This window comes from Ctenopharyngodon idella, chromosome 4, assembly GCF_019924925.1.
Source record: "Ctenopharyngodon idella isolate HZGC_01 chromosome 4, HZGC01, whole genome shotgun sequence".
NCBI lineage: Eukaryota > Metazoa > Chordata > Actinopteri > Cypriniformes > Xenocyprididae > Ctenopharyngodon > Ctenopharyngodon idella.
The window spans coordinates 7115750-7135000 of NC_067223.1; the positions used below are offsets into that span (position 1 = coordinate 7115750).

At 36.4% G+C, this 19251-nt stretch overlaps 2 protein-coding genes across 2 annotated transcripts; both read left to right on the forward strand.

Moving 5' to 3' along the window:
* Positions 1-58: 58 nt before the first annotated feature.
* On the forward strand, positions 59-7987 carry avpr2l (arginine vasopressin receptor 2, like). The gene is made up of 2 exons (XM_051891021.1): positions 59-4628; positions 6039-7987. Exons 1-2 carry the CDS (start codon positions 3782-3784, stop codon positions 6116-6118), a joined length of 927 nt encoding a protein of 308 aa, XP_051746981.1. The 5' UTR covers positions 59-3781; the 3' UTR covers positions 6119-7987.
* Positions 7988-11046: 3059 nt separating this feature from the next.
* Positions 11047-13856, forward strand: dnajb9b (DnaJ heat shock protein family (Hsp40) member B9b). Its single transcript, XM_051892120.1, has 3 exons — positions 11047-11200; positions 11897-12127; positions 12226-13856. The coding sequence occupies exons 2-3, from the start codon at positions 11911-11913 to the stop codon at positions 12648-12650; spliced, it is 642 nt and encodes a 213-aa protein (XP_051748080.1). The 5' UTR covers positions 11047-11200; positions 11897-11910; the 3' UTR covers positions 12651-13856.
* Positions 13857-19251: the final 5395 nt, after the last annotated feature.

The following is a 19251-nucleotide window of genomic DNA, read 5'->3' on the forward strand; positions in this document are numbered from 1 at the left end:
CTTAAAGGATTAGTCCACTTTCAAATAAACTTTTCCTGATAATTTACTCACCCCCATGTCATCCAAGATGTTCATGTCTTTCTTTCTTCAGTCGAAAAGAAATTAAGGTTTTTGATGAAAACATTCTCCTTATAGTGGACTTCAATGGCCTCCAAACGGTTGAAGGTCAAAATTACAGTTTCAGTGCAGCTTCAAAGGGCTTTAAACGATATCAGACGAGGAGTAAGGGTCTTATCTAGCGAAACGATCGGTCACTTTCGAAAAAAATACAACTGTATATGTTTTATATAAACAAACGTTCGCCTTCTAAGTGCCTCCGCCAAAACCGCATTTCCGCATTCTCCAAAATGCTTACGCTGTATGTCCTACACCTTCCCTATTCTACTTACGGAAAAAATGTAATTGGCGCTGCGTTCGTTCCGTAAGTTGAATAGGGAAGGCGTAGGGCATACAGCGTAAGCTTTGGGGTTTGTTTGTTTGTTTGTTTGTTTGTTTGTTTCAGAAAAAATGAGTTTATTTTTGCTTGGGATTTCATAATTTAGTCTTTCAAATTGACTATAAGAATGTCTTTAATTTTTATCTATTTATTTATTTTTATCATTCCTTGTAGGCCTACATTAAAGTGTCCTTAAATTGCATACTTTAATTATGTAGGCTATAGCCCACCTTTTAGCTTCGTTTTTTAATTGGTTTAAATGGTTTTTAATTGTTAATATTGATTATTCTTTTGTTTTTATTTATTCAGTTTTTATAGTTCTTATAGCCTAAATTGATTCATTATTTTAAGATACACATGCATATAAAATAAAAGTACAAAACACAATATTACTTTCTTATTTTATAATAGGTATACAGAAAGAGCTAAAAGACTTACAGATGTTGATGCAAACTTTGTGCAGCAGCCCATATCCTTAATCATCTGAAATACGTAAGTCTACTCCAATACAGTGTCAATAGAAAAATTATTAGTCACAATAATTTATTAGTCACAAGCCTCTTTAGTCAAACCGCTCATCAAATAGTCAGTTCAAAGTCATTCACTCATAGTCAGTTTATTGCTTTATCAGTGTTTTGAAGTTACAGTAACACCATAAAAACACTGAAGGCAGTGCTGAATGCTGATCAAAAGACTGACTTTACTTCAGCGACCTAAAAAATGTTCTGCTTAATGAAGTGAAATACTCAAGAATTTGTTAGAATATGCAGTTTCAATATGAACTTTTATTGTTAAATGAGGCTTTGGTTATGTGGGAAACTCTCTCTCTCTCTCTCTCTCTTATGTATACATTTAATATTGGTCTATTTCATTAGTATTTATGTTAAAATATACACTCAGTTATGTAATATAAACTCAATTAAACGCTTACGTATTTGAATTGCATGTAAAATTTAGATAACACAGTTTTAACCAGTGTTGGGGGTAATGCATTACAAATAACTTGAGTTACATAATCAGATTACTTTTTTCAAGTAACTAGTAAAGTAACGCATTACTTTTAAATTTACAACAAAATATCTGAGTTATTTTTTCAAATAAGAAACGCAAGTTACTTTGTTTTCCCATGTATTCACTGACAGCTCTTCTGTGCCCATGTTGAGAGAAATCGGAGTAAGTGCAGAGGCGTTGTGTGCGCTGTGATGGTTATTGTAGTTCTAGACTAAATGTGAGCATTTTCTCACACAAAACTTGCACAAAAACAGTCAGTATTCCTCAAAATGAATAAAAACAGTGAAATGCAATCTTGGAATATTGCACAAACCTAAGCTGTGATCCAATTCAACCATACTAATAAGCAAAAATGGCTTTAGACAAACATCACATTTGTGATCAGCCTGAAGCTTATTCATTTCACTTTTGGTGTGAAATGGCCTTTAAATTTGCCAAAAATGTAACTTTTTTGTTGTTATTAAAAAACAAGCAAGCCCAGCCCAGGTGAGGAAAAAGTAGCTCAAAAGTAATGTAACGCATTACTTTCTATAAAAAGTAACTAAGTAACGCAATTAGTTACTTTTTTAGGGAGTAACACAATATTGTAATACATTACTTTTTTAAAAGTAACTTTCCCCAACACTGGTTTTAACATGCACAAACTAATGCAATTAATGTGATGCATATTTGTCAGTCATACACAAATGAAACAGGTATAAAAAACAGGTAAGACTTCTGCACTCAAAAAATCATGGCATAGTTTATTATTAACTATTTGCATATATTTGATTTCATTTAAATAATCGTATTTTAAAAATGTGTTAGAATCAGTATAGGCTATCTGTTCATTGTGAAAAAAATATTTATTAGTTAAAAAGCATAAACATGGCAATATGCAATTATGAGAATGACACTAATTGAATTTATTGACGAGAAACCCAGTTATTGTGTATTTAAAACACATTCAGTTTTAATATTACATAAATCTTACCTTTATTTATGTATGACTGACAAATATACATCACATTGGCCCGGTTTCACAGACAGGGCTTGGCCTAAACCAGGATTAGGCCTTAGTTCAATTAGAATTTTTAAGTAGCTTTTATAAATGTACACTAGGAAAAAACATCACTGGTGTGCATCCTGAGACAAAACAATGGCACTGACATATTTTAAGTTATGTATGTACAAGTTGCTTTCAGTTAAAACAGCTCAAACATGCATTTTAGTCTGGGACTAGCTTAAGCCTTGTCTGTGAAACCGGGGGATTAAAGGGTTAGTTCACCCAAAAATGAAAATTCTGTCATTTATTACTCACCCTCATGCCGTTCCACACCCGTAAGACCTTCGTTTATCTTCGGAACGCAAATTAAGATATTTTTGTTGAAATCCGATGGCTCCGTGAGGCCTACATAGGGAGCAATGACATTTACTCTCTCAAGATCCACAAAGGTACTAAAAACATATTTAAATCAGTTCATGTGAGTACAGTGGTTCAATATTAATATTATAAAACGACGAGAATATTTTTGGTGCGCCAAAAAAAAACAAAATAACGACTTATATAGTGATGGCCGATTTCAAAACACTGCTTCGGGAAGCTTCGGAGCGTTATGAATCTTTTGTGCCGAATCAGCGGTTCGGAGCGCCAAAGTCACGTGATTTCAGCAGTTTGGCGGTTTGACACGCGATCCGAATCATGATTAAATGAGTAAATGTCATTTAAAAATTAAAACTACAATTTAAAGCTGATTCTTAATCCAAATGGATGAAACTTTTTTATCCAATTCAAATACATAAATCTTTAATTTAGGCCTAAATATTTTTCGAGTATGAATGTTTACATATTGCAGATGATGAGGCTGGTTGTTTTTTCATGTATTTTTGCAGTTTTCTTTAGTCATGTAAAAAAAAAAAATTAAAAAAAAAAAAATTAAAACTACAAATAGTCTTCCCTTAATCTGCACGTATAATAGGCTAATATAGAGAGCTTTATGTTTATAGTAATTTTATATAGAATGTTTATCACACTGCATTCACTTTTTATGTCAAATACCCATTTTTATGTCAAATACCTTATGGGCACGCGCTGATCAAATATGGTAAGAATACAGTCATCACTGACCTCTAAAGCACAATTGTAGAAAAAATGTGTCAAGTGTTTGTTCAGCGCGTAATTTAATGTATGACTGAATGCCTGACGTGCGTGAACAGGTAGTCGCGTTGGAGTCTTGACCAATTTGTGCCATAGCGCACCGCGCCGTGTGCGTCAGCGCTCAACAACTGCAGGAGTCAAACGCCCTAAACATAACAAATTAAATAGTCAGGTACTACGGTAGGATTAAATTAACAATGGCTGATAACCTTAATTGCAGCAGCGGTAACTGCTCCAGTGCGCACGAGGCGTTCGGTTTATCCGATGGACACTTTGCGCTCGTGAAAGCTGCAGTTCTGGGGTCCATTTTCGTGCTGGCAACATTTAGCAATTTATTCCTCCTCCATGCCCTCTGGAAAAGACGGAAAAGACACACTCGAACTCAGCTGTTTCTTCTCCACCTGTGCCTGGCTGACCTGGTTGTCGCTTTCTTCCAAGTCCTGCCGCAGTTATCCATGGAGATTACGCACCGGTTCAAAGGCTCCGATCTGGTGTGCAGATCAGTTAAGTATCTTCAAGTGGTCGGGATGTTTGCGTCCACGTATATGATCGTGGCCATGACCATAGATCGCTATCACGCGGTCTGCAAACCCATGGTGTCGTTCTTCAGGGGGTCTTTCCGCAGGTATGTTGCCATAAGCGCCGCCTGGCTCATCTCACTGGCGTTCAGCGCTCCGCAGATGTTCATCTTCTCTCTCCAAGAAGTTGAGAAGAACGTTTTCGACTGCTGGGCGACATTTATTGAGCCCTGGGGAGGCAAAATATACATAACGTGGATCACTTTATCCGTGTTTGTTCTGCCAGCCTTAATCTTGATGTATTGTCAGATAAAGATATGCGCAGGGATCTATTTCAACATGAAGAGGAAAGCCTTGCAGGGCAGCACAGGTGATGGGCGCTCCAGCACTAAAGGGATATCAAGCGCAATGCTGAAAACTGTCAAAATGACTTTTATTATCATCCTGGTGTACACCCTCTGCTGGAGCCCATTCTTCGTGGTCCAGCTCTGGTCAGCTTGGAGTCCAAGCAGTGCACCCACGCAAGGTAAGTCAAAGCTGTCCAAAAGTCTGAGACGCTTCTGGTTTGCATTTTTATGACCCAGCGGTTGGGTTAAATGTTTTCCCAACTTACTAAGCAGTTTTATTTGACCCAACTATTGTTTAAAAATTACTATATGGCTGGCTTAAAGGGATAGTTCACCCAAAAATGAAAATTATTCCATGATTTACTCACCCTCAAGCCATCCTAGGTTTATATGACTATCTTCTTTCAGACAAACATAATCGGATATTTAAAAATATCTTAGTTCTCCAAGGTTTATAATGCCATTATGAATAGCTGCCCAAATTTTGAAGGCAAAAAAATACATCCATCCATAAAAAATGAATCCATACAACTCCAGGGGGTTAATCAAGTCCTTCTAAAGCGAATCTATGCGTTTGTGTAGGACAAATATCCTTATTTAAAACTTTATAAAGTAAAATAATGAGCTTCCAGCGCGACAGCCATGCGCATTTGTTGTACGTCCAAAAAGCGTTAAAGGGTTAGTTCACCCAAAAATGAAAATTATGTCATTTATTACTCATCCTCATGTCGTTCTAAGGTGCAAAAGACATATTTAAAACAGTTCATGAGTACAGTGGTTCTACCTTAATAAAGTGACGAGAATACTTTTTGTGCGGCAAAAAAACTAAATAACGACTTTTCAATAATATCTAGTGACGGCCAATTTCAAAACACTGCTTCGAAGCTTTACAAATCTTTTGTTTCAAATCAGTGGTCCGGATCGCGTAAACGAAGCCTCATTTACTGAAATCACGTGACTCTGGCGCTCCGAACCACTGATTCGAAACAAAAGATTCGTAAAGCTTCAAAGCACTGTTTTGAAATCGCACATCACTAGATATTGTTGAAAAGTCGTTATTTAGTTTTTTTGCCGCACAAAAAGTATTCTCGTCGCTTTATAACATTAAGGTTGAACCACTGTACTCAAATGAACTGTTTTAAATATGTCTTTAGTACATTTCTGGATCTTGAGAGGTTCAGTGATATTATGACCCTTTAACTTATGCAACATAGTACACAAGGATATATACAAAATGCATTTCACAATATACTGGAATGTAACCACATGATTACAGTGTGTTATATAGATGTGACTAAAGGACCATGAGCCATCATATATGTGCATATGATTACTCGCAACCATTTTCTGTTGTGTTAACTATCCCAGAGCTGCAGACCTATAAGATTGGCATTAGTAAAATCATTCATTAGTAGCCCACAAAGAACCTGATCAGATTAAACTGCGCTATGTTTTGGTTGCCTGGTAGACACCAGATATAGCAATATTTTTGCACAGAAAAGGTTCCATGTTTAAACACTTCCTATATAGGTGCAATTTGTTATTTTTGTGTGTGATTCTTTATTTACAGTTTCATGTCTGTTCTACAGGGCCAGTGTTTGTCACTATCATGCTCCTTGCCAGTCTTAACAGCTGCACAAACCCATGGATCTACCTGTACTACAGCTAGAACCTCACGCGCAAGTTCTTGCTGCTGAAGAGTGCATGAATATGGTCATGGCATAATTCGGCATGGTCATTCGTTTCAATTTAAAAATATATATACTTGTACTGCTATAGAGAATGAAGGAGATCTGTTCTCTTTTCGTTGTTGCATGTACTAAGCTGTAAAATGTAAGTAACTGTATATATTCATAGAATGAGGTTTCTGACAGATGATATATGAGTAATGGCACCTCGTCTTTGTGCTGTAATAATATCCCCTGTGATTTACAGGTAATGTACCAGCCATTCTGCACTAAGTGACAAGTCTTGTATCAAGAAACAACAGTTCATATTTAAAGATAATTAAGGTATAACTAGTGTATAATTATTCCCAAGTAGGTATTGAAAGAAATTTAGCACATGCCTTCATTTGTGTGATTATGCAGACAAATGAGCTGCATATGTGATTGTCATTATATATCTTTGATTGTATAGAGCTGTTTTTTCACATCTTTTGATTCATTTTTGAAACACTGTATGATCTTACCTGACCCATGTAAATTGGCCTTTGGTCAATGCAATTCATTTACAGTCATTAAAGTAATGCTATTTTCCATTTCTCATTTAAACAAAAATGCAAATTAGCTTGTGTATAAAAAATTCTATAGGATTACAATTATGTGTGACGGTTTCCATAGTCACTGTGATGATTTCATATTTTCACGCACACAAATTTCTCTGTACTGCAAAGCCTGTTTTCTGTGAAAGTCACTTCACACATTTTGAGATCCGTTTGAATCCTTAAATAAAGCAAAATGAAATGGGAATGTTCCTTCAACGAGAAACCCAGAATCATACAAACAAAGATTTTCAGCGATCAGTTTCATAATTATATTTCCCTCCAGGAATTTATTGCTTCTATTCCCCTCTGTTCCCATAAATAATAGAGCAATATTGAATATTTAATACACCTAATTTAGTTCCTCACATATTTGGAGTTTAAATGCAGACCATCTTTTGGATGAGGAATCTAGGTTTATAGGTTTATTATTCTAAAAATATTTATTTGTAGATATTTAATATTTTAATTTATTTTAATTAAAGTCATAATTGTGCACTTATAGCATTTAAAAAAAAAAAAAATCCCATTTATGCACCAAAACTTCACCTTTCATATGAAAAAAAATAGGTAAATTAACTAATTAAAGGTTCTCAATGGTCATGCACTTAAGTTATGATTGTAAAAACATGGTAAAAAGCATCTAAGCTTTATGGAACTGCTGAATGACAACAAAATCAGTTAGCCTTTTCACTGCACAAACACTATTTGGATTTAAAGGCAAAATGAAAGCCTAAGGCACCTGTATCCAAGGTAGCTCTTGGTAAATGGGATTAGAGCATACTTAGAGGCTGATAAAAAATGGTGGAGACCATTGTAACCGAACGGCGGAAGGGGAGGCACAAGTAGCAATTTATGCCCCTCATCAAATACAATGCAGTGTAAATTATGACATTTAGGAAATGGCTTCTGAAAAATATGAGTAATAACATAATTAGATCATAAAGAAAAACAGCAGATTTATTTTCAAATTGAATAGACCAGCATCGCAGTACACAAAGAACAGTGGCTATGATACTGTAAGGGTTATGTTTAATTCTGTTAGTTGGTTTGTGTTTTAGCTTGGTTTTGTTCTGTTCCTGTTTGCCTGTGTTCCCAGTGATTGTTAGTTTCCATAGTTACTCATTAGTTTCAAACTTGTTCTTAATTCCGTTGATTACTCTGTGTGTATTTAAGCCCTTAGTTTCCTCAGTTCATTGTTCGGTGTCGCCTTTAGTTTAGCTAGTGATCTCCTGAGTGTTACCTTGTTGGATTTATTAAAGACTGTTTTTGCTATCTACTCCTTCATCGTGCACTTCATTACAACCGCACTTGACAGATACGGTCTCTAAAAGGGTTAGTTCACCCAAAAATGAAATTTCTGTCATTAAGTACCAGTCAGGGTTGCCAGGTTTTCACAACAAAACCCGCCCAATTGCTACTCAATACTAGCCCAATCGCGTCCCCCAGTAAAAATCATGTTCCAGGGGATAAAATCCGCTTTTTGGCGGGGTTCCCCTGGTAAAATTCGCATTCCAGAGGCTAAATATCATGTTATTTGGGGTCGCTTCAACCCGCGGACATGAAAAACAACCTGTGGGAACAGTTTTAATTGCGGTTTGTGGGTGTGAGGTCTGAGGCTGAGACTAGCATCACACTGGTTCCTTCAACAAAAAAATAAGTTCTGTGATCAACAAAAGTTTATGATACTTACACATTTTGTCCATCAAGATAATTTTTTAATGAGCTCCAACCTTTTGCTCTATTGACAATTCTCCCTCAACTCACGCTGCCTTTTACCATTCAAAACCCTGTTATTTTCTGTGTATGTCACAGCCATGCTGAATGAATAACTATTCTTAAGCTCCCTCTGCCAGTGTGTGAATGAACATCACGTCTATAATAATGACATGACCTCTGCCACACTGACACCGTGTGGCCACGCGTGCATGAAAAGAAAGACAGGTCTTATTAAGTCCATTTCATATTCTCGCACATCTATAAAGAAACAAAACAATATAAAGTCCTACTTATAGGCACTAAAGTACAGTTTAGCCTTTATTTATGCATGGAGGACAAAGTGTTTTCAGAAATAATTCTGGCAAGCAAGTACCAAATCTGATTTAGCTAACTTGCTGGGGCTTGGGTTGTTGCTGATAGGACAAGGATGCTTTTTTATAAGATTTTTGAATATATTTATTACATAATAAAATATATATTAATATATTAGTATGTTTAAATAAACTACATTTACATTTTACATTCATGCATTTGGCAGTTGCTTTATCCACTTGCATTGCATTCAAGGTATACATTTTATTAGTTCATGCATACAGAAAATGAATAGGACAAATATTTCCAGAACCCAGTCTACTGTAATAGTGGGCAGAAACTCTTGAGAAATGATAGGAAGCATCACTTATGTCGTTATATTAATCATTTGTAAGGAGCTTTGGATAACAGTGTCTGCTAAATCAATCAATGTATATGTAACCAAACTGTAACCAAGCTATTACTTTGATTTCCTTTGAGTGCCTACATGGTCATGAGATTATTCACTTTTAAATAAATAAACCTTAATTTATAAATTGAAAAACTTTTACAAAACAAATTAAATAATAATAATTTAAAAAAAAAAATAATGACTTGTCCTTAACCTCCTTCTCTACAGACATGATATTGGTCACAGTGCATTCATATTGTCTTTTTTTATGCCATTATATTGGCATGGAGTATTATAAAGCATGTCCCATCTGGAGTAAGAGTACTCAACCTCCGTAACAGGAGCTGGGATGCTTTTAATTTCTGATACTGTAGTCAGAGATAGCAAATAAAGTTTAGCAAGAGATGAGGCAACAAGACGAGTGAAATTGTGACATCTTGTGCCTGTTTTGCAAGCTCAGTCAGCATTAAGGGTCCCACCCTTTTTTTTTTGTTTGTTTGTTTTCTGGATGGAAGATGACCTGATGAGCTAGCTGCTGCTGTCACGTGATCGCTCTGCAGGTTTAAGATCTTAATGGGTTAGTTCACCCAAAAATGAAAATTACGTCATTAATTACTCACCCTCATATCGTTCTACACCCGTAAAACCTTTGTTCATCTTCAGAACACAAATTAAGATATTTTTGATAAAATCCGATGGCTCAGTGAGGCCTGCATTGCCAGCAATAACACTCCCTTTTTCAATGCCCATAAAGCTACTAAAAACATATTTAAAACAGTTTATGTGACTACAGTGGTTCAACCTTAATATTATAAAGTGACGAGAATACTTTTTGTGTGCCAAAAATAACAAAATAGCGACTTTATACCACAATATCTAGTGATGGGCGATTTCAAAACACTGCTTCATGAAGCTTCAAAGCTTTACGAATCTTTTGATTCGAATCAGTGGTTCAGAGCGCCAAAATCCCATGATTTCCAAGTGGTACTCACTGCAGAGTCTAAGCTTTGAAGCTTCATGAAGCAGTGTTTTGAAATCGCCCATCACTAGATATTGTGGAACAAAGTCGCTATTTTGTTATTTTTGGCGCACAAAAAGTATTCTGGTCGCTTTATAACATTAAGGTTGAACCACTGTAGTCACATGAACTGATTTTTAATATGTTTTTTTTTTTAGCTTTATGGGCATTGGAAAAGAGAGTGTTATTGCTGGCGATGCAGGCCTCACTGAGCCATCAGATTTGATCAAAAATATCTTAATTTGTGTTCTGAAGATGAATGAAGGTCTTACTGGGGTGGAACGACATGAGGGTGAGTAATTAATGACAGAAATTTCATTTTTGGGTGAACTAACCCTTTAAGATCACAAAACAGAGAACATTTAGATTTAGACATTTAAATCTATAGAATCTGATTTTTACATGTTCTGCCTAAAACAAAACCACTTACAGTAAGGTTTAGATACTGATATAAAGATAATTCTGTATGACTGAACATATGGGAATATAGTTGGAATAGCAGTGGCCTTCGGATATCATGTTCCCCATCGATGATCAAACAAGTCTTTTGTAAAATGCTCACTTCACAAGAACTTAAACTGGCTTCACTCTATTTTTTAAACTAATAAGACACAATTAATTAATCTAAATGAACATACAAACACCTTATCTTATAAGTTTTAAACTCTTATACTTTAAAAACGTATCATCTCAGGAGCACAAAATTGGTTTACAAATAAACTTTTAAAAACAGGTGTAATGAGGCCTTACGGACAAAAACTCATTTATTGTCTTTTTAAGGCGATCCTCCTCTATTCTTCCAGTTTGACAGCTTAGCATCGCGGCACGCTGACACCAATAATCCTGCTATAGAAACAGGAAGTGACGCTATGACAAGCGTTCCATGTGCTCCCCAATGTGGACCAATCAAAACGCTTGTAGTCATTCATCCCTGGAATCAGCCAATCGCGTTGCGAATCGTGGTGCAGTAACTTCAGCGCTGTCACAGAGCTCAGAAAAACGATCAGCTGTTCTCTGGTTGATGTAACTTTGGGACAGAGAGCATCGGGTAAGTTAAAACCAGCAGATTTCTTATATGTTTAATATACTTAATATATTTATTATACATAAAACTGTTTAGAGAATAATTATGTCCTATTGCAAGTATCTCGCTAAGAATAATGTACTTGTAACCCAGTTTCAACCTGTCAAGAACATGTACAGGTCATAAATCAAAAGAAAGAAATAGGAAATTATATTTTGCTTGAAGCCCTTTTTAGGAAAATGTATATGTATCATGATTTAGAGACAGCACAATCTATCCTTCTATCTATCTATCTATCTATCTATATTTACATACATACATACATACATAAAGCCTACACACATCCATTCTCTTTACCGTGATGTATGTGTGTACACATATATATATATATATATATATATATATGAATTATTTATACTTATGGTTGCTTTTGTTTGTTGTACTGTCTTTATGCGAACAAAAATATAGTATAGAAATGAGCATCATTACAAAAAAATAAGAAAATAAAATATAAATTAATTAGAATGTCTGGAGAGAAATGAGTTTGCATATAAAAATAATGTCATAATGCAAAAAACTATTTTTAATAAATATATATACACTAATGAGATTATTACATTACAATATTACATAGACACTGATGTACTACTGTGAATTGTCTCGTGACAAAAAAACAAAAACAAATGAACTGTGATCTCGCCTCTTGTTTCCTGTTAACAGTTCTGACCGCAGGCATGGCAACAGCTCAGTCAGTGTTCACCATGGCCGTGAGCATTCTGCTCATCGCAGAGCTGATTCTGGCCGAGAAAGATTACTACGAGATCCTGGGTGTACCCAAAGATGCATCTGATCGACAGATCAAAAAAGCCTTCCATAAATTAGCCATGCGGTATCACCCTGATAGAAACAAAAGCCCTGACGCAGAGGCAAAGTTCAGAGAGATTGCTGAGGGTGAGTCAACATGCCCATTCAAATTGACACAGGACACACCTTTCTGAACATAATAAGTGTTTATCAGTTGTTAAAGCTTCATATTTTTCCATTCTCAGCATATGAAACATTATCAGATGACAACCGGAGGAAGGAGTACGATCAGATGAGGAGCAGTCCGTTCTCCAGAGAGGGCCCGAGAGGAGGTGGTGACCACTTTGGTCAACATTTTAGCTTCAACTTCGACGATATATTCAGAGACTCTGACATGTTCGGACGCAATCCTCACGTGCATAATAAAAGACATTTCGGGAGCCACTTTCAGGCCCCCGATGAAGCACACAGCAGGCACAGGAGGCACTTCCAGAGCTCTTTCGGTGGTGGCATGTTTGATGATATGTTTGAGGATATGGAAAGGATGTTCTCTTTTAATGGACACCAGACTCGGACTCAAAGCACATTTCACGGTTCCAGCAGGCAGCACTGTAGGACTGTCACACAGCGAAGGGGCAACATGGTTACAACATATACCGAATGCTCCTGAGTTAATGCACACATGGAAATGTCTTCCAGCTGTCTTGATTGAAACTTAAATGAATGTCGTTTTGCTTTTTTGTGTTTTGGATCGGTACTGATGACCTAAAGCCATAAAGTCTAATATAAAGTCTTCTGCAAGAATCACACATTACTGGACGAAACATCCTCAGTTCAGGGATCCTAAATCTGACTTTAGACAAAACTCACCATTCACAACATAATAATGTTATCAGTTTTTAATATAACACTTATTCACAGTGAACATGATGACCAAAAAAAAAAAAATCATAGATTTAAAATATTTACGTATAATGTCTTTTACATTTAAGATCGGAAATGTATTTTCTTGCCCCTTGAAGTACATTTTGTACTATATTTTGGCATTTATAAACTAACTTTCTTGTCTTTTGTCGAGTCAAGATTTAGGGTCCTTAAAGCATATTCAGCTTTCTTGGTAAAGGGCTTTCACATTTACTTCCGAGGCCTTTAAAACACAATTGTGTTTATCATGAAGTGCCGCTGCATGGATTATTTGTGATTTTCAGCCTGTTTTAGCTTATTTTGAAAGATCCTAGAACCTTGAGACATAGACGTGATCACTAGAAAACATTCAAAGTGGTTTCAAAGTTAAGAACGGCTGGAAGTGTGTAAATGTTTTGTTTGCTTGATGTTGCACAATGTCGAAAAAGACTAACTCATTTCAATTTCTTTTTTTGTTTACTGTCATGTCCATAGCAAGCATGTTACACAATTTGTATATCTTCCATCATATCATCTTGGCTAACATGACACCAGAGCAAGTGGCTTTTTTGAAGAGGAAGTCCCTTACATGTGCAATAATTATTCAAATCTTGCTGGTGGGGAATCCTGTTAGCTGTAGGGCTTTCCTGAAAAAAAGAAAGAAAGAAAAAAAATAGCAGCTATATATGATGACATGAAATGCCATGATAAAAAACGGTTAATGTTTCTGTTTGGTATCATGTTAAATTTCCATGTGAATGGGAAGGTTTTAAGCAATTACCTGGGGCACTTGTACAAAAAGCCATGTACAATGATTCATTTTCGTATAAATAACTATTGAACGACAACAAAATATATTGTACACTCCCTATAGTTCCATAAATGTGGATATATAGCTATAGCATAACAATTCTGTCAATTAATTTAATCTGAAAACTTTTCTTTCTGTGCCAATAAACAATTACCTCATCAAGTTTTGTGGACAGTCAGAATGACAAGCAATATTAACAACCACAATACCTCTTATATTTTTCCTAGTTTTAAACTTTATGGAAAGTGTGTGTTTGACTGGTGTGCTGCTTACTGCCATGCTCAGGTTCTCTACTGTTTTACTGTGTTAATAATGAGTGTTGAATGTAAAATTCATGTAAGCACATGAAGTGGAACTGTTGATTCCATTATAGAGTGCAACTGTGCCCACCCCCTTTTTCAGTGGCGCTGGTTCTGGAAGTATTTTTGGTAACACTTTATTTCGATGGTCCACTTTAAACGTTCTACTAACTATAAGTAACTTTGCAGCTACATGTTAAGTAGCAGTCATTAGAGTATTAGTAGACTGTCTGCTTTATACCTGCTAACACTCTATTGCGATGGTTCCCCAACTGACATTCTACTGACTATACTGTAAGTAACTTCAAATGTCAAATAATTCTACTAACCCAAACCCTAACACCTAACTCTACTCTAACAGTCTACTAATACTCTAATGAGAGTTAGTTGACATGTAGTTGCAGAGTTATTTAATAGTTAGTAGAATGTCTAAAGTGTTATTTTGATGGTCATCAAAATAAAGTGTAACCGTATTTTTTCCATTAATTTTTCCCCTGGGGATTTTAAAAAGTCTTTGTTAAAGAGTTAAAATCCACAAACAAAGCCAATCACCTGCAAGGTGAATCACAACACTATAAACATTGATTTGAAGCAAAAAAGTTTTTGAAAATCGGACAAAAAGACAAAGGTACAAGAGTGTGTACCTAACAGCATTGCGAACAGCATAATCGAACTAAAAATAATGGGAATATATAAAACTATAAAAAAAAAATTGCGGCAATTATAAATGTATAAATATTATTGGGTGCGTAGATTTAATCAATGAGAAAAACAGAAAGAAGGAATCCGCACACCAAACTGTTTGCTTTTTGTTTTGTTTTTTTGTGTGTGTGAGCACTGTCACATTTTTGTTAGTGCACTTTGATATTTTGTTTTCACTTTTTATGTAAATCTTTAGTAAAAATCTTGTTCAGTGGACCTTGTTTGGTGTGCGAAATATAAAAGTACTCATGTACAAATGTTGATTATATATAAACGATCTGTTTTAAGTTTATTGCAAAATATTAACAACCTCATAGCTCACAGTAGGTCTGTCTTTAAAGTTTTACAAGTTATCGTTAAAAATCAGTTTCCCTATTGAGAAAGTTAATGGAGTTTTTACTTCCAGAACCCAACTGTTGCACTCTATAAACTAATAATGGCAGAGGGTTTTCACCGCAATGCCATATACAGTTGCAAGAAAAAGTATGTGAACCACTTGCAGAATCTGTGAAAATGTGAACAATTTTGACAAAATAAGAGAGATCATACAAAATGCATGTTATTTTTTATTTAGTACTGTCCTGAGTAAGATATTTTGCATAAAAGATGTTTACATATAATCCATAAGGCAAAAAAATAGCTGAATTTATTAAAATTAGCCCATTCAAAAATATGTGAACCATTGATTCTTAATACTGTGTGTGGTTACCTGAATGATCTACGACTGTGTTTTTGTTTTGTGATGGTTGTTCAAGAGTCCCTTGTTTGTTCTGAGCAGTTAAACTGAGCTCTGTTCTTCAGAAAAATCCTCCAGGTCCTGCAGATTCTTCAGTTTTCTAGCATTTTTTTTTATATTTGAACCCTTTCCAGCAGTGACTGAATGATTTTGAGATCCGTCTTTTCACACTGAAGACAATTGAGGGACTCAAACACAACTATTACAAAAGGTTCAAACAATCACTGATGCTCTAGAAGGAAACACGATGCAGTATGAGTCGGGGGGTGAAAACTTTTGAACAGGATGAAGATGTCCAAATTTTTCTTATTTCGTTTAAATATAATTTTTTTTCATTTAGTACTGCCCTTCGGAAGCAACAGAAGATACTTGCATGTTTCCCGGAACACAAATAAGTACAATTTACCTTGATCTTCGAATTCAAAAAGTTTTCACCCCCCGGCTCTTAATGCATCGTGTTTCCTTCTGGAGCATCAGTGAATGTTTGAACCTTTTTAAATAGTTGTGTTTGAGTCTCTCAATTGTCCTCAGTGTGAAAAGATGGATCTCAAAATCATTCAGTCACTGCTGTAAAGGGTTCAAATATGCAAATAATGCTTGAAAACTGAAGAATCTGCAGGACTTGGAGGATTTTTCTGAAGAACAGAGCTCAGTTTAACTGCTCATAATAAACAAGGGACTCGTGAACAACCATCACAAAACAAAACAAACAAACAGTCGTAGATCATCCAGGTAACCACACACAGTATTAAGAATCAATGGTTCACAAACTTTTGAACTTAGTTATTTTTATAAATTCAGCTATTTTTTTTGTCTTGTGGATTATATGTAAACATATTTTATGTAAAATATCTTACTCAGGACAGTACTAAATAAAAAATAACATGCATTTTGTATGATCTCTCTTATTTTGTTAAAATTATTTACATTTTCACAGATTCTGCAAGTGGTTCACATACTTTTTCTTGCAACTGTAATAACATTTTTGGCTCCCCAATAAACCTTCCAGTGAACAATTCTTGAACCATTTTTTCTTACTGTGAAGAACATTTTGATGATCTAAAGAACATTTTTCCACTGTAAAGAAACTTTTGTCCAATGGAAAGGTTTCATGGATGTTAAAAGTTTTTCATTGAACCATAGATGCCAATGAAGAAACTCTTATTTATTTTTAAGAGTGAATATGCATATGCAGGACTGTTCCAAATGCTAATACAGCACAGTCCGGAAATCTAGTTAAAATGCTTATAATTGTTTCAGTATTTGTTTTTCCCTCTTTTTCTTTAATGACAGCAGCATGAACTCCACAAGTTTGTGTAAAATCCTGAGATGATCATTATTTCCAACATGATTTGAAATGATCCAAAGAGCATCTTCTTCATTGGAAGAACATCTGACTGTCACAGTCAGTGTCACAAATGTGCTTATTTCATTATCATTAGTGACCTAGAAATAGTGCAGAATCTGAAAAATGTATCCTTCATTTTACAAAATGTATATAGAAAATGTACCTTCAAATGAATATGCTGCAGACAATGTAGTGAATCCAACAGCAGTGAAGTATGATGGGATATCAGGAAGTACCTTAAACAAGAAGACAAGACTCCCAAAGATACCACTGACAAAAGAACAGGTGAGGTATTTATTCACTAATTTGGAAAACAAGAAACAGATGTCTGCAATCAGCAGAGGAACTGGACATTATCAACACTACACACAAGACGAGATTTTTTTTAGAACGAAAAACATGAACAAATAAACAATATAAATTTACAGTGCAAATACAGTGCAAAGTGTCAATATTTTGTGTGGCCACCAGTATTTTCCAGCACTGACTTAACCCTCTTTTGCATGGAGTTCACCAGAGCTTCACAGGTTGCCACTGGAGTCCTCTTCCACTCCTCCATGACGACATCATGAAGCTGGTGGATGTTAGAGACCTTGCGTTCCTCCACCTTCCGTTTGAGGATGCCCCACAGATGCTCAATAGGGTTTAGGTCTGGAGACATTCTTTAGCAAGGCAGTGGTCGTCTTGGAGGTGTGTTTGGGGTCGTTACCATGTTGGAATACTGCCCTGCGGCCCAGTCTCCGAAGGGAGGTGCTCTCCCATGCTCTGCTTCAGTATGTCACAGTACATGTTGGCATTCATGGCTCCCTCAATGAACTGTAGCTCCCCAGTGCCGGCAGCACTCATGCAGCCCCAGACCATGACACTCCCACCACCATGCTTCCATGCTTGACTGTAGGCAGGACTCACTTGTCTTTGTACTCCTCACCTGGTTGCCGCCGACACATGCTTGACACCATCTGAACCAAATAAGTTTATCTTGGTCTGATCAGACCACAGGTCATGGTTCCAGTAATCTATGTCCTTAGTCTGCTTGTCTTCAGCAAACTGTTTGCGGGCTTTCTTGTGCATCATCTTTAGAAGAGGCTTCCTTAAGGGACGACAGCCATGCAGACCAATTTGATGCAGTGTGCGGCGTATGGTCTGAGCACTGACAGGCTGACCCCCCACCCCTTCAACCTCTGCAGCAATGCTGGCAGCACTCATACGTCTACTTCCCAAACACAACCTCTGGATGTGACGCTGAGCACGTGCACTCAACTTCTTTGGTCGACCATGGCGAGGCCTGTTCTGAGTGGAATCTGTCCTGTTAAACCGCTGTATGGTCTTGGCCACCGTGCTGCAGCTCAGTTTCAGGGTCTTGGCAATCTTCTTATAGCCTATGCCATCTTTATGTAGAGCAACAATTCTTTTTTCAGATCCTCAGTGAGTTCTTTGCCATGAGGTGCCATGTTGAACTTCCAGTGACCAGTATGAGAGATTGAGAGCGATAACACCAAATTTAACACACCCGCTCACCTTTCACACCTGAGACCTTGTAACACTAACGAGTCACATGACACCGGGAAGAGAAAATGGCTAATTGGGCCCAATTTGGACATTTTCACTTAGGGGTGTACTCACTTTTGTGGCCAGCGGTTTAGACATTAATGGCTGTGTGTTGAGTTATTTTGAGGGGACAGCAAATTTACACTGTTATACAAGCTGGACACTCACTACTGTACATTGTAGCAAAGTGTCATTTCTTCAGTATTGTCACATGAAAAGATATAATAAAATATTTACAAAAATGTGAGGGGTGTACTCACTTCTGTGAGATACTGTAAATCACTCACATCAGCTCTTGAAGCGCGGCTCCAGATGCACAACAACATAACTAATAACACTAACAGATTTTGTTATAACACAGATTATTGTAGCCTTGTACAATCCTGCACTTGCATCCTGCATAAAGATAAAAATGATTTAACCTTGCGCACAAGCAGATCCGCTTCCTCACTAGAGAAGCGTTCATTTTTTTCCGCTTGCAAATTCCGCAATGTAAATAGCGAATCCGCCATGGCGCTACTTTTAAACTGGCTTTTAAAGGGAATGAAAGATAAGACTCTGATTGGTTTATTGCACGTTACGCTCAAAACACACCCATTACTCATTAAGAGAATAGGGACAACCCTTTTAGACCATGCGCCGACCATTTTTCCCGTTCTTAAACTAGCAAAAGTGGATTTGGACATGTCCTAAGTGCACCTGCGCCGTGCGCTTTAGACCATGTGCTTAGATCGTTAAAATAGGGCCCAGTATATGATGGTTTCAAACTCAATGTTTGCTTACAAGATGCATATTTATCAAATGGTTTTATAGGCAGCATAGATGTACCCTTAGCTGACTATGACATCCCACAGTGCTGTTCAGTTTAAGGGACACAGGAGGACAGGCTACAGTATATGAAATGAAATACCCAGTTTATTGTCA

Bases quoted from the DNA above. Each gene is read 5' to 3' on its own strand.
- dnajb9b (XM_051892120.1), top strand. From the start codon at position 11,911: ATGGCAACAGCTCAGTCAGTGTTCACCATGGCCGTGAGCATTCTGCTC. The intron at 12,128-12,225 runs GTGAGTCAACAT...TTCCATTCTCAG, and splicing joins GTTCAGAGAGATTGCTGAGG to CATATGAAACATTATCAGAT.
- avpr2l (XM_051891021.1), top strand. From the start codon at position 3,782: ATGGCTGATAACCTTAATTGCAGCAGCGGTAACTGCTCCAGTGCGCAC. The intron at 4,629-6,038 runs GTAAGTCAAAGC...TCTGTTCTACAG, and splicing joins AAGCAGTGCACCCACGCAAG to GGCCAGTGTTTGTCACTATC.